The sequence below is a fragment of the Moschus berezovskii genome, chromosome 11 (assembly GCF_049115385.1).
Source record: "Moschus berezovskii isolate FMDL1 chromosome 11, NW_MosBer_1.0, whole genome shotgun sequence".
In the NCBI taxonomy this organism is placed as follows: domain Eukaryota; kingdom Metazoa; phylum Chordata; class Mammalia; order Artiodactyla; family Moschidae; genus Moschus; species Moschus berezovskii.
In genome coordinates, this window is record NC_142470.1 from 12,055,412 (window position 1) to 12,070,988 (window position 15,577).

Below are 15,577 nucleotides of genomic sequence, written 5' to 3' on the forward strand. Positions count from 1 at the left end.
AATAGGAGGATGTGGAATTCACCTATTCTCACAAGTACATCAAGAATATATCTTCAAATGGAGCTGTTCTCTGTTCTCACAGAGCACTTACTGAACACTAGCAGAAATCTCTGGACACCTAAAAGCACAAGAAAAATCCCCACACAACCAAATAGGATGAAAGAAAGAAAAGAGGAAATAGGAACGGAACAGCACCCCTGGCAGGGAGCTGAAGGATGAGGAGGCATTCCTACACTCAGAGAAACCCCTTCACTCTGGGGAAATCGGCTGGGACAAAGAAGGAACTTGGGAAGATTGGAGGGGAACCAGCAACCAGTCTATGAAAGGGAGGCCAGAAAAAGGTCTGTGCAACCCTGCGCACCCCAGCCTGAGTTGTATGTCTGCTGGTGTGGAGGAAGGCTGGGTGCTGAAAAGTGGGATTTGGAGAGCAGACCTAGGGAAGGGACAGCTGTTAGCTTAGATACCAAGACGTAGCTCCACTCAACTTTTTGCAGACTCCAGTGCTGGACACCTCAGGGCAAACAACCAGCGCGATAGGAGCACAATCCCACCCATCAAAAAACAGGCTGCTTAAAGTCATAGTTAAGCTCACAGACACCCCAAAACACACCCCCCTAATGTAACCCTTCCCATCAGAGTGACAGGACTCAGCCCTGCCCACTGGAGCACAGGCATGATCCCTCCCACCAGGAAGCCTACCACAAGCTCCTGGACCAACCTGACCCACTGGAGGACAGAAACCAGAAGCAAGAGAAACTGTGACCCTACACCATCAGAAAGGAGACTGCAAGCACATTAAGTTAGACAAATTGAGATGACGGAAAAAATACTGCAGATGAAGGAGCCAGGTAAAAACCCAGAGGACCAAGTAAATGAAGGGAGGAAATAGACAATCAACCTGAAAAAGAATTCAGAATGTTATAATAAAGATGATCCAAGATCTCAGAAATAGAATAGAGGCATGGATCAAGAAGATAACAAGGACCTAGAAGAACTGAAGAAGAATAATCACGGATGAACAGTGCAATAACTGAAATGAAAAATGCACTGGAAGGAATCAATAGCAGACTAACTGAGCAGAAGAATGGATAAGTGAGCTGGAAGACGGAATGGCGGAAGCACTGCTGCAGAGCAGAATGAAGGAAAAAGAATGAAAAGAAATGATGACAGTCTCAGAGACGACATTAAATGCAGCAGCGTTTGGTTTGTAGGGATTCCAGAAGAAGAGAAAGGGTCGGAGAGAATATTTGAAAATTGGGGTCAAAAACTTCCCTAACATGGGAAAGAAAATAGTCACTTAAGTCCAGGAAGTGCAGAGAGTCTTATACAGGATAAATGCATGGAGAAACATGCTAGCAAAAATTAAATACAATGAAAATATATTAAAAGCAGCAAATAACATACAAGGCGATTCCCCATAAGATTTTTTAGCAGAAACTATGCAGGCCAGAAGGGAGTGGAAGGCTATATTTAAAATGATGAAAGGAAAAACCTACTACCAAGATTTCCCTGGTAGCTCAGCTGGTAAAAAATATACCTGCAATGCAGGAGACCCTGGTTTGATTCCTGGGTTGAAAGATCCTCTGAAGAAGGGATAGGCTACCCACTCCAGCATTCATAGGCTTCTCTGGTGGCTCAGTCAGTAAAGAATCCACCTGCAATGCAGCCTGGGTTCGATCCCTGGGTTGGGAAGACCCTCCAGAGAAAGGCATAGCAACCCACTCCAGCGTCCTTGCTTGGAGGATCCCCAGGGACAAAGGAGCCTGGCAGACTGCAGTACTTGGGGTCACAGAAAGTCAGACATGACTGAATGACTAAACACACGCAAGACTACTCCACCCAGTAAGGATCTCATTCAGATTTGAGGGAGAAGTGAAAAACTGTGTAGACAAGCAAAAGCTAAGAGGATTCAGCACAGCAAACCAGCTTTACAATACGTGCTAAAGGAACTTCTTTAAGAGGGAAATATAAGAGAGAAAAAAAAAAAAAACACACACAACCCGAAACAATTAAGAAAATGGCAGTAGGAACATATGTATAGATAATTACTTGAAATGTAAATGTTTTAAATGCTCCAACCAAAAGACATAGTCTGGTTGAATGGATAAAAGGACATGAACTATATATATGCAGTCTACAAGAGACCTACTTCAGAACTAGGGACACATGTAGAGTGAAAGTGGGGGGATGAAAAAAGATACCATATGCAAATGGAAGTCAAAAGAAAGCTGGAGTAGCAATACTCATATCAGACAAAATAGAATTTAAAATAAAGACTCTTACAAGAGACAAGGAAGGACACTACATAATGATCAAGGAATCAATCCAGAAAGAAGATATAACTATTTTAAATATTTGTGCAGCCAACATAGGAATGCCTCAATACATAAGACAAACACTAACAGACGTAAAAGGGCAAATCGACTGTAACAATAACAGTGGTGAACTTTAACACCTTACCTACAGCAATGGACAAATCATCCAGACAGAAAATTAATAAGGAAGCAGAAGCTTTTAATGATATTTTAGGCCAGATAGACTTAATTGATATTTATAGACATTCCATCCAAAAGCTGCAGAATATAGTTTCTTCTTAAGTGCGCACAGAACATTCTCCAGGATAGATAACATCTTAGGTCACAACTAAGCTCTGGAAAAAAAATTTTTTTAATTTATTTTATTGTAAAGCCTCAGTAAATTTAAGAAAATTGAAATCGTATCAAGCATGACCACAACCTTGTGAGATTAGAAATCAGGTTTAGGGCTTCCCTTGTGGCTCAGCTGGTAAAGAATCGGCCTGCAATATGGGAGACCTGGGTTCGATCCCTGGGTTGGGAAGATCCCCTGGAGAAGGGAACGGCTACCCACTCCAGTATTCTGACCTGGAGAATTCCATGGACTGTATAGTCCGTGGGGTCGAAAAGTCAGACACGACTGAGTGGCTGTCACACTTGCATAGGAAAAAAAGAGCTGTGAAAAACACAAACACATGGAGACTAAACAATACGCTACTAAATAAACCAATGGATCACTGAAGAAATCAAAGAGAAAAATTTTAAAAATACTTAGAAACAAATGGTAATGAAAACACCACCCAAAACCTATGAGATGCAGCAAAAGAGGGAAGTTTATAGCAGTACAGTTCCACCAAAACAAAAAAACAAGAAAAATCTTGAACAACCTAAGGTTATACCTAAAGCAGCTGAAGAAAGAACAACAAAAAGCCCTCAAAGTTAATAGAAGGAAAGAAATCGTAAAGATCAGAGCAGAAAGAAATGAAATGGAAAAGAAGAAAACAATAGCAACAATCCGTGAAACTAAACAGTTTCTTTGAGAAGATAAATAAAATTAATAAACCTTTAGCCAGACTCATCAAGAATAAAAGGCAAAGGACTCAAATCAGTAAAACTAGAAATGAAAAAGAAATTACAGTTGAACTGCAGAAATACAAAGGATCGTAAGAGACTACTACAAGCAACTATATGCCAATAAAATGGACTACCTGGAAGAAAGGGACAAACCTTACAAGACTAAACCAGGAAGAAATAGAAAATATGAGCAGTCTAATCACAAGTAATGAAATTGAAACTGTGATTAAAAATCTTCCAAAAAACAGAAGTCCAGGACCCGATGGCTCCACAGGTAAATCTTATCAAACATTTAGAGAAGAGCTAATACCTTCTCTAACTCTTCCAGAAAATTACAGAAGGAGGGACACTCCCAAGCTTACTCTACAAGGCCACCATCAATCACCCTGATACCAAAACCAGACAAAGATATCACACAAAAAAAGAAAATTACAGGCCAATATCACCAAGAAACAGATGCAAAAATCTTCCACAAAATATTAGCAAACCACCAATGTACCATGATCAAGTGGAATTTATCCCAGAGATGCAAGAATTCTTCAATACATGCAAATCAGTTATGTGATATACCATAATAACAGACTGAAAATAAAAACCATATGACCATCTCAATAGATGCAGAAAAAGCTTTTTACAAAATTCAACACACGTTAATGATAAAAACTCTCCAGAAAGAGAGCATAAAGGGAACCTACCTTAAAGGTTATATAAGACAAACCCACAGCAACCATCATTCTCAGTGGGAAAAAGCTGAAAGCATTTCTTCTTAAGATCAGGAACAAGACAAAGATATACACTCTCGTCACTCTTATTCAACATAGTTTTGGAAGTCCTACCATGGCTATCAGAGAAGAAAAAGTAATCTTAAAAAGGAACCCAACTGGAAAAGAAGTAGTAAAATTGTCACTGTTTGCAGATGACATGATACTATACATAGAGAATCCTAAAGATGCCACCAGAAAAGTACTAGAGCTAATCAATTAATTTGGTAAAGTTGCAGGATACAAAATTAATACACAGAAATCTCTTGCATTCCTATACACTGACAAGATCAGAAAGAGAAATTAAGGTGACAACCCCATTTACCATTGCAACAAAAAGAATAAAATACCTAGGAATAAACCTACCTAAGGAGGCAAAAGACTGTACTTAGAAAACTTAAGATACTGATGAAAGAAATCAGAGATGACACAAATGAAGAGATATACCAAGTTCTTGGATTGGAAGGCTCAATATTATGAAAAAGACTCTCTGCCCAAAGCAATCTATAGATTCAGTCTGACCGCCGAAGAATCGATGCTTTTGAACTGTGGTGTTGGAGAAGACTCTTGAGAGTCCCTTATACTGCAAGGAGATCCAACCAGTCCATTCTAGAGGAGATCAATCCTGGATGTTCATTGGAGGGACTGATGCTAAAGCTGAAACTGCAATACTTTGGCCACCTCATGCGACGAGTTGACTCACTGGAAAAGACTCTGATGCTGGGAAAGGTTGGGGGGGAGGAGAAGGGGACGACGGAGAATGAGATGGCTGGATGGCATCACCGACTCTGTGGACATGAGTTTGAGTGAACTCCGGGAGTTGGTGATGGACAGGGAGGCCTGGCGTGCTGTGATTCATGGGGTCGCGGAGAGTCGGACACGACTGAGCGACTGAACTGAACTGAACTGAATCCCTATCAAATGACCAGTGGCATTTTTCACAGAATAAGAAAAAAATTTTTTACAGTTTGTATGGAAACAAAAGAGACCCCAAATAGACAAAACAATCTTGAGAAAGAAAAATGGAGCTGCAGGAATCAGGCTCCCTGACTTCAGACCTTACTACAAAGTTACAGTAATCAAGGCAGCATGATACTGGAACAAGCAGAATTATAGATCAATGGAGCAGGATAGAAAGCTCAGAAGTAAACCCACACTCTTGTGGTCACCTAGTCTATGACATCAGGGCAAGAATATACAGGGGGTAAAAGACAGTCTTTCAAATAAGTGGTGCTGGAAAAATTGGACAGCTGCTTGTTAAAGAATGTGTTAGAACGCTGCCTAACACCATACACAAAAATAAACTCAAAATGGATTAAAAACCTAAATATAATGCTGGACACTCTTAGAGGAAAACATAGGCAGGGCACTCTTCGGCATTCTTTGACATAAATCACAGCAAGATCTTTTTTGACCCACCTCCTAGAATAATGTAAATGAAAAGAAGTAAACAAATGGGGCCTAATTAAACTTAAAAGCTTTTGCACAGCAAAGGAAATCATAAACAAGATGAAAAGACCACCCTCAGAATGGGGGAAATGTTTGCAAATAAAGCAGCTGATAAGGGCTTTATCTTCAAAATAAACAAACAGTTTATGCAGCTAAGTATTAAAAAACTAAACAACCCAATAGAAAAAAAAATAGACTGAAGACCTAAATAAACATTTCTCCAAAGAAGACATTAAGATGGACAACAAACACATGAAAAGATGCTCAGCATCTCTAATTATTAGAGAAATGAATGCCAATCAAATCAAATGAATGCCAATGAGGTATCACCTCATACTGGTCAGAATAACCATCATCTGAAAATCTACAGGGATTTCCCTGGTGGTCCAGTGGCTAAGACTCCTTGTTCCCAGTACAGGGGACCTGGGTTTGATTCCTGGTCAGGGAACTAGATCCTGCTTGCTGCAACTAAGACCCAGTGCTGCTGAATAAATGAAATATTTTTTTAAAAAATCTACAAGCAATAGATGCTGGAGAGGTTGTGGAGAAAAGGAAATTCTCTTACACTGCTGTTGGGAATGTAAGTTGGTATAGCCATCATGGAGCACTATGTGCTCAGTCGTGTTCAACTCTTTGTGGCCCCATGAACTGTAGCCCACGAGGTGCTTCTGTCTATGGAATTTTCCAGGCAAGAATACTGGAGCGGGTTGCCATTTCCTGCTCCAGGGAATAGTCCTGACCCAGGGATTGAACCCATGTCTCTAGCAGCTTCTGCATTGGCAGGTGGATTCTTTACCACTAGTGCCACCTGGTAAACCCATGGAGAACAGTATGGAGTTTCATTAAAATACTAAAAATAGAACTACATGCTAATTCACTTCAGTCGTTTCCGACTCTCTGCGACCCCATAGATGGCAGCCCACCAGGCTCCCACGTCCCTGGGATTCTCCAGGCAAGAACACTGGAGTGGGTTGCCATTTCCTTCTTCAATGTGTGGAAAGTGAAAGTGAAGTCGGTCAGTCGTGTCCAACTCTTAGCAACCCCATGGACTGTAGCCTACCAGGCTCCTCCATCCATGGGATTTTCCAGGCAAGAGTACTGGAGTGGGGTGCCATTGCCTTCTCCAAGAACTACCATATGACCCAGCAATTCCATTCTTGGGCATATACCCAGAGGAAGCTATATTTGAAAAAGATACAAGCACCCCAGTGTTCACTGCAGCACTATTTACAATAGCCAGGAGATGAAAACAACCCAAATGTCCATCAGCAGAGGTATAGATGAAGATGTCATACATGTGTACAGTGGAATATTACTCAGCCATAAAAAGGAGCAAAATTGTGTCATTTGCAGAGACATGAGTGGATCTAGAGACTTATTTCATACAGAGTGAAATAAGTCAGAAAGAAAAATATGTAATATTGCTTATATGTGAAATCTAGAAAAATAGTACAGATGAACTTATTTGTAAAGCAGAAATAGAGACACAGTTGTAGAGAACAAACATATGGATACCAAACAGGGAAGGGAGGGTGAGATGAACTGGGTGAATGGAATTGATAAATATACACTACTATGCAAATGGTGGATAGCTAATGAGAGCCTGCTGTAGAGCACAGGGAGCCATACTCAGTGCTGTGTGATGACCTAAACGGGAAGGAAGATCAAAAACTAGGGGATATATGTATGTGTATAACTGATTCATTTGCTAACTAACACAACATTGTAAAGCAACTATACTCCAATAAGAATTAATATAAAAATACAAATAAAAAACTTGGTATACTATTGCCCCCCAAAAAATAAAGCTGAGCCAGAAGAATAATTGGTTAAAGACATAGAGTGAAATTGCAATTCAAAATTTGCTAATCATGTGGGTCATAGAGATCTCACTGAATAAAGTTCTTTTTTTTTTTTTTGCTTTGTGGAAATTATTTCTCTTCTCTCCTCTGCAGTCCTGATTCCTTATTTAATTGTTCATGATGTTGGAGTCACTACTTTGTTTCAAGCAGTAATAAAGCAAAAAATTATAAGAAATTAAAATCTAAAAAAATGATGTAAAAATGCCAGAAAGATACAAAAGTGAGTTTGAAGGAGCAGAGGATTTCCACTGGTCATATCTGGGACAATTTGAGCATCAGAACCAATAATGATACCAAGGGATTATAACCCATTGACTAAAACAGGAGACCATGTGTGCATACTAACATAAATAAGTAAATAGATAAATTAAAAGGGGAATGTGTTATTTACACAAAGTCAGTTCAGTTCACTTCAGTTGCTCAGTCGTGTCTGACTCTTTGCAACCCCATGAACCGTAGCACGCCAGGCCTGCCTGTCCATCACCAACTCCCAGAGTTTACCCATATTCACTTGCATCGAGTCGGTAATGCCATCCAACCATCTCATTCTCTGTCGTCCCCTTCTCCTCCTGCCCCCAGTCCCTCCCAGCATCAGAGTCTTTTCCAGCGAGTCAACTCGTCGCATGAGGTGGCCAGAGTATTGGAGTTTCAGCTTTAGCATCAGTCCTTCCAATAAACACCCAGGACTGATCTCCCTTAGAATGGACTGGTTGGATCTCCTTGCAGTCCATGGGACTCTCAAGAGTCTTCTCCAACACCACAGTTCAAAAGCACCAATTCTTCGGCGCTCAGCTTTCTTCACAGTCCAACTCTCACATCCAAACAGGACCACTGGAAGAACCATAGCCTTGACTAGATGGACCTTGGTTGGCGAAGTAATGTCTCTGCTTTTTAATATGCTGTCTAGGTTGGTCATAACTTTCCTTCCAAGGAGTAAGTGTCTTTTAATTTCATGGCTGCAGTCACCATCTGCAGTGATTTTGGAGCCCCCAAAAATAAAGTCTGACACTGTTTCCCCATCTATTTCCCATGAAGTGATGAGACCAGATGCCATGATCTTAGTTTTCTGAATGTTGAGCTTCAAGCCAACTTTTTTACTCTCCTGTTTCACTTTCATGGTGGTGTGCTCATTCACCTAGAGCCAGACATCCTGGAATGTGAAGTCAAGTGGGCCTTAGGAACCATCACTACAAACAAAGCTAGTGGAGGTGATGGAATTCCAGTTGAGCTATTTCAAATCCTGAAAGATGATGCTGTGAAAGTGCTGCACTCAATATGCCAGCAAATTTGGAAAACTCAGTAGTGGCCACAGGACTGGAAAAGGTCAGTCTTCATCCCAATCCCAAAGAAAGGCAATGCCAAAGAATGCTCAAACTACCGCACAGTTGCACTCATCTCACACGCTGGTGAAGTAATGCTCAAAATTCTCCAAGCCAGGCTTCAGCAATACGTGAACCATGAACTTCCAGATGTTCAAGCTGGTTTTAGAAAAGGCAGAGGAACCAGAGATCAAATTGCCAATATCTGCTGGATCATGGAGAAAGCAAGAGAGTTCCAGAAAAATATCTTATTTCTGCTTCATTGACTATTGCCAAAGCCTTTGACTGTGTGGATCACAATAAACTGTGGAAAATTCTGAAAGAGATGGGAATACCAGACCACCGGACCTGCCTCTTGAGAAACCTGTATGCAGGTCAGGAAGCAACAGTTAGAACTGGACATGGAACAGCAGACTGGTTCCAAATAGGAAAAGGAGTACGTCAAGGCTGTGTATTGTCACCCTGCTTATTTAACTTATATGCAGAGTACCTCATGAGGAACGCTGGGCTGGAAGAAGCACAAGCTGGAATCAAGATTGCTGGGAGAAATATCAATAACCTCAGATATGCAGATGACACCACCCTTATGGCAGAAAGTGAAGAGGAACTAAAAAGCCTCTTGATTAACACAAAGTATTGCTTCACAAAATGCTTACTCAACACAGAGGGAGAATGAGTGATCTTACAGTAGAGATATCAGATGAATTAATCAAATGATTAAAGTAAGCATCAGCAGAAATGGGATGAATTGAAATCTGAATCAGTAGAAAACATCAGACAAGTGAGCATTATTCTACAAAGTGACTGCTTTCACTGTCAGGTTCTTCCAAATGTAGGAACTGTTCCTGACTGATAGAAACTAGAGTCGCAGCAACTTAAGGCAGCACTTGTTCCTGAACTGGATTATTTTGCTATCAAGGACATTATTGGCACAATTGGCAATGTTTGAGGATCTGAGGATTAGATGATGATGTTGTTTCAGTGTTAATTTCCTGATTGTGGTATGTAGGAGAATATCCTTGGTGTTTATGGATGACAGGGCATAATACTGGTAATCCACCCTCAAATGGAAAATAAAGGTGTTTTTCTTTTTTTTTTGTAATGTCCTAAAATTCTTCTGTAAGTTTGAGATTGTTTCAAAGCAAAATTAAACTTGTGTGCCTGCGTGTGTTCAATTCTACCCTCTGAGAAATTTGAGTAATTTATGAATTCAGATTGAAAACATGATTTTAATCTGGACTTAGCTTCTTTTTCCTCTCCTTTAAATTCACTAACAAAGACAGCTGTGAACAGCAGAGAGGGCTCTGGGTTTGAACACAGAAAACCTGTGGTTAGCTTCTGGCTGTGCAGTTCCCAGCTGGCTGATTTGAGTCAAGTTGCTTTACCCTTTAGAGCCTTAGTTTTCAGTCTGTAAAGTGAGGCGGTTGTGAGGCTGAAAACAGCTACCAAGTGGGTACAAATGTAAGCTTATTACTATTTTATCAGCACAGAGAATTCCACGGGGTGGGAGAAATAGCTTTTGGATGATGCTGTAAGCAGTGTTCTTTTGAGCATTTTAAAGGTGAATCTGTTTTCAATCGAATAATTTGCACTGCTTTATGTTTCATCCTATGGCTCGATTTCACTAATTAAAATGCACAGCCACCGTCCTTTTTTGCGTGCTGTTGTAGTAGTTCATTTTTAACTTTCCATAATTGGAGGCTGCTGTGTGTATCTGGTGAACACTCAATAAAATTAATTGAGGGTAATGATGATAAAGACAAGATCTATAGTGTCATCGTTATTTCTCCCTACCACCTCCGCCCTGTAAGCTGGGATTGTTTGCATTTAAAAGTTGTTGCTATGGAGTTGAGAGGATAGATTTGCTGAGAGCTTATGGTATATGATCCATAAAAGGCGGTCATGGTAGGTGTCTCACTGAGTAGAAAATGTCAAACTTGGTGTGGGAGGATCTATTTGGTTCTTTTATTGAGCCATAAGCACTGTCTTTTGTACAACTCTACTTGAATATCAAACCTATTTCTGTTGTGGGGCCAGCACCTCCCCAGCCCCCTCAGTCATGAGGGCCCATAGTTCACTGTGTGCCCAGACCTCCCTGCAGGTCTCTGACTAAGGGCTCAGTCTTGCCTTTGTTACTTAAGCCTTTTATTTCTTTCAGGAGAGTCAGTGGAATGAGCTTCTTGAAACTCTGTACAAACTTCCTATCCCTGACCCAGGAGTGTCTGTTCATCTCAGCGTGGTAAGTGGGGCCAGAATATTAGCAATCACTGAGAAACCATTCCATTATTAACAATAAGATTGTCCTTTTGTACCTTCCCCACCCCCAAATACTCTGAGATCTCAGGACAGGCCAGGGAGTTGTATTTCTTTCTCTAGGATTTCATGAGAGAGGGTTCCCAAATGCATCATGCTCCTCTCTTCCTGGCTGTGATTCCATCATTAGCATCTCCTGGATGGCAGGTGCTGGGCTTGGAATGGGGCAGCCAACCCTTGCCTCTTCAACCCCAGTCCTGGGGCTCCCTGCCTCACGCTTTGCCTCCTCCACCCCGTGCCCCCGCACAACACCGCTGTGTCTTTGCCTTTGCTGAAGCCCATCCTGCTTCCCCAAACCTTCAATACCACCTTTCCCCTGTTTACCAGGGTAACCCATACTCATCCTTCATAACTCAACTCAAATTTTTATTCCAGCGAAATCCTCCCCTCACACCCCCGAAGGCTTAGGTAAGGTTTTTTTTTTTTTTGTCCAAAGCATCTTGTACACTTTGCAATACTTAGTCACAACACTTTGGAACAACCTGTTTTCCTGTCTCCCCCACTGGTCTGAACGTCCTCTCTTGAGGACTGGAATGGAGACTGCCTAGCACAGTTCCTGGCCAGATTGTTTCCTTGAACTCTCTTATATACATGCTATATGGTCTGGGTCGGAGAAGGCAGTGGCACCCCACTCCAGTACTCTTGCCTGGAAAATCCCATGGACAGAGGAGCCTGGTAGGCTGCAGTCCATGGGATTGCGAAGAGTCGGACACAACTGAGCGACTTCATTTTCACTTTTCACTTTCATGCATTGGAGAAGGAAATGGCAACCCACTCCAGTGTTCTTGCCTGGAGAATCCCAGGGACGGGGGAGCCTGGTGGGCTGCTGTCTATGGGGTTGCACAGAGTCGGACATGACTGAAGCGACTTAGCAGCAGCAGCATATGGTCTGGGTAGAAAAACCTCTGAATTATAAATTGGGAGATTTCAATCCCCAAGTCATAGTTTTGCCAATGACCTGAGTGATCTTAATCAAAACCTTTAACCTCATGGGCCTCAATTTCCTCATCTATCAGATAAGGCGTTGGATAAGAAGGTTTTTTTTTTTTTTCATATTTTAGTTACTGCAATTCTCTGGGTCTAACTTTCACCTTTCACTTTTCACTTTCACACATTGGAGAAGGAAATGGCAACCCACTCCAGTGTTCTTGCCTGGAGAATCCCAGGGACGGGGGAGCCTGGTGGGCTTCCGTCTATGGGGTCACACAGAGTCGGACACGACTGAAGTGACTTAGCAGCAGCAGCAGCAGCAACGCTAATCACAACTGTCTTCAGAATTCTCAGATGGACACTCTTTGGCCAGCTATTGGTTTTCCAGGGGCTTTCCCCAATGTTGTGGGATCTGAATGTTTAAAAAGTTTTGTCTTTCAGCTTCACTAGAAGCAGGTACAGTTTTGATAGTCAATGGTAATTATCTGAGTATTTGCCCTGTTAAAGAACATGAACGTGGAAAGTTTTTTTATGATGATCACATTGAAAGCAGTGTTAGTGCCAATAACTAATAATACATCTACTATATACCAAGTTCCTAATTTATGCCAAGTATGTATCTCTAATGTTTAAAACAACTCTAAAAATAGATATTGGCATTCTTATTTCATAGTTAAGACTTAGAGAGGAAAAGATACTTGCCCATCCAAGGTCATATGGTTAATCAGTGAGATTGGGGCTTTTAAACCCAAGCCTATTTTTTTTCCACTAGGCCATGAATGTTGAAAGAAAGGAAGGAAAGAAGGAACTGGTAGAGGCTTTTGCTCATTGCAGTGGAGCAGAGGAGGGAAAGGAGCTTTTTCCAAGAAATATTGTGTAAGGAAGAATGTCTAGAAAAGATGAAGAAATGAGCTTTAAACCTGCCCCACTCCTTGCTGCAGAGCTAAGCAACCTTGCCTTTGTCTCTGTCCCTTTTCCTAAGCAGCTTGATCTCACTGCATCAGTCTGTAATGACATCCGACAGGTAGCTGGGGAGTAGCTGGGCTGGGTCACCAGCTGCTGGGGAGGAAGGGCCTCTCCTTCCCCTGAGTGGCTGCCAGGCCTCAAGGACAAGCCATTGCCGGGGCAGGAAGAACTGTTAGAAGGTGCAGCTGTTTCATGCCAGTGGTTTCTAGGAATGTTTCTGACCTCCTCTGGTCCCAGCATTTCATGGGCGATGGAGCAAGACAGAATCTCAAAGGACAGCCTGGGGACTACTTGGTTTTGGGATTGCATGGGCTCACTATTTACAATCTGTTGCATTTGTAAAGGCAGATATTTTCTTTTTTTTCCTGTTCACAAGGAATTCCTCTCTGTGTGTTTCATTTCTGAAGAGTTAGTCTCATCTAGATTGTAAAGCCTGAAAAGATGATAAAATGACAGTCTTGGACTTTTTGTCTTCAGTCACAAGAGAGTGTTTCTGTGTGTCTGCTGTAGGTGATAGAGAAAAATTGGAATATAAACTAACAATTGAGAATGGTGATAATAATTTTCTATTAAAATACCATTGATGGAATGCTAGACACTTCACATATAAAACATTTATTCTTCAGAACAGTTGTTCTGAACAGTTCCCATTTACAGGTTAAAAAAAAAAAAATAGCTTCTGGGCTGTTAAGTGGAATTGCCTACGAGCACGTAACTGTTAAGTGGCTGACTCTGCAGTTCCAGTCCGTGCTCCCTCCCTGCGCTAATCCCCCTTCAGTGACTTCATCACCATGTAGACTGCCGTTACTCAACATTTCCTGGGACTGCCTTCTAGCCATTTGGTATAAACTTTGGTATCTTATGGCATAGAATTTAACCTTGTATTTTACTTTTACTATTTGAATCTTTGTTCTTGAGTTGACTTAATTAGTTTCCCATAACGAATATGCTACATGATCTCTATGGTAATACTTTTATTATTTTTTTTTTAATTGAAGGATAATTTCTTTATTGTGTTAGTTTTTACCAAATATCAACATGAATCAGACATAGGTTTACCTATGTCCCCTCTATTGTAATCCTTAATATATAATGTTTTGGCACAAAGACACAGATTTTGGAATAATGCACTGCAAAGGGTGTTTTCTTAAGTTATCTTTTAATATTTGTTGCTTTTTACTTTTTAGTTTATTTAATTCAAATAGCTTTAGCTATAATTTGCTCATAAAAAGCACAGGTGTAACAGTCTGTTATCATGGAAAGAACATAGCTCTAGTTATGCAAACCTGGTTTCCTTCCTAATTCTATCACCAGTTAGCTGTATGACCTTAAGTCACTTTACTTCTCTAAGCCTTAATTTACCCATTTGTAATATGGAGATAATTTCTTAAATTTTCCTGTGGAAATTAGAGATACTGTTTATAAAGTACCTGGTGGTACTTTATACATGGTAGGTAAAGCCTTCCATGTAGCAGATGTTCGTAAATATCTGCTGAATATTAGAAAAATAGCTTATAATGTTATTGTTGGCCTTTTTGTTATTGGAAGCCTTTCATTTTAGGAAGCCTGTGCAACTCATTTTTCCAGAGACTTACTTATTTTGTAGTTATCCAAGAATGGGGGGTGGGAACTTCCTGAAATGTCACTTGGGGGTCTAGGTTTGAACTTAGGCCATGGCTAAGCTGACATTCTCTGTATGTGACCTTTCCTGGCCTTTGCACAATCTCTTCTTTAATTGGCCAGCACCAAGCTCTTTCCATTCCTGCTTGCCATTGTTCTCTGAGTCTTTAGTAGCACAGAGAAGGTGTCATCAGTTCATCCTATTTTCATTTAACTCAGAGACACATGCTTGTTACATGCATGGAGATGTCTCCTTAAAAGTTCTCTGAACAGGTCAAGGTTTCAACTCCACTGATTCAGCTCCCTTCACTGGAATTTGCGCTGGAATCAGGAGGCTTACTTGGAGAGCACGCATAGTTGAGAGACATTCTCCACTGTTAGCCATCTCCAGTGTCTCAGTGCAGCAGTCCCCCCGCTGGAGCCGCCCTTAACATCCCTTGGGCCTTTGGGACACATTTGGCCCACAGTTTATAGATGAGTATAATCTCAGATGCTGAAATTAAATTGCAGGTTTGGTTGGTAAAGACCATTCATGAGTAAACCTAGTGATATTTGGTCCCTAGAGTCCACATGCCTCAGTGAACAATAAATTATGAAGTCTGCAGCTTTCATGTGTTCAGTAGCCTGAAAATGTCATATGAGAAATTAGCCTTTAACTTCTTTTAACTGTTCTTTGTATTTCCCAAAGATGTTCCTCTCTCATGGAAAAGAACTCCGTCTACCAAACAGTGATTTAATGTATCTGGCTTTAATCCAATATTATCCAAAGAAAATATTCCTTAGACTATTCTCTAGGAGTGAAATGCTTGTTTCTTTAGTTGTGTGAGGAATTATCTTCTATCATTTACCTGGTTTCTGAATAATGTGCTTGTTGCATACTTTTGCAGGAATAAGTACTTTTTGTTTTTCTTTTCCAGCATTCTTATTTTACTGTGCCTGATACCAGAGAACTTCCCAGCATCCCTGAGAATGTAAGTACAAAAATTTTT

The 15,577-nt window shown here is 40.9% G+C and overlaps 1 protein-coding gene across 4 annotated transcripts in view; it reads left to right on the forward strand.

The window, feature by feature from the left end:
- The window catches only part of DENND1A (DENN domain containing 1A), a 552,302-nt gene that overhangs the window by 262,704 nt on the left and 274,021 nt on the right, over window positions 1-15,577 (forward strand). For all 4 annotated transcript variants that reach the window (XM_055400903.2, XM_055400906.2, XM_055400904.2 and 1 more), the window contains exons 7-8: window positions 10,918-10,998; window positions 15,506-15,559. In XM_055400903.2, coding sequence (XP_055256878.1) covers window positions 10,918-10,998; window positions 15,506-15,559 — 135 coding nt within the window. The remainder of the gene's footprint in view (window positions 1-10,917; window positions 10,999-15,505; window positions 15,560-15,577) is intronic.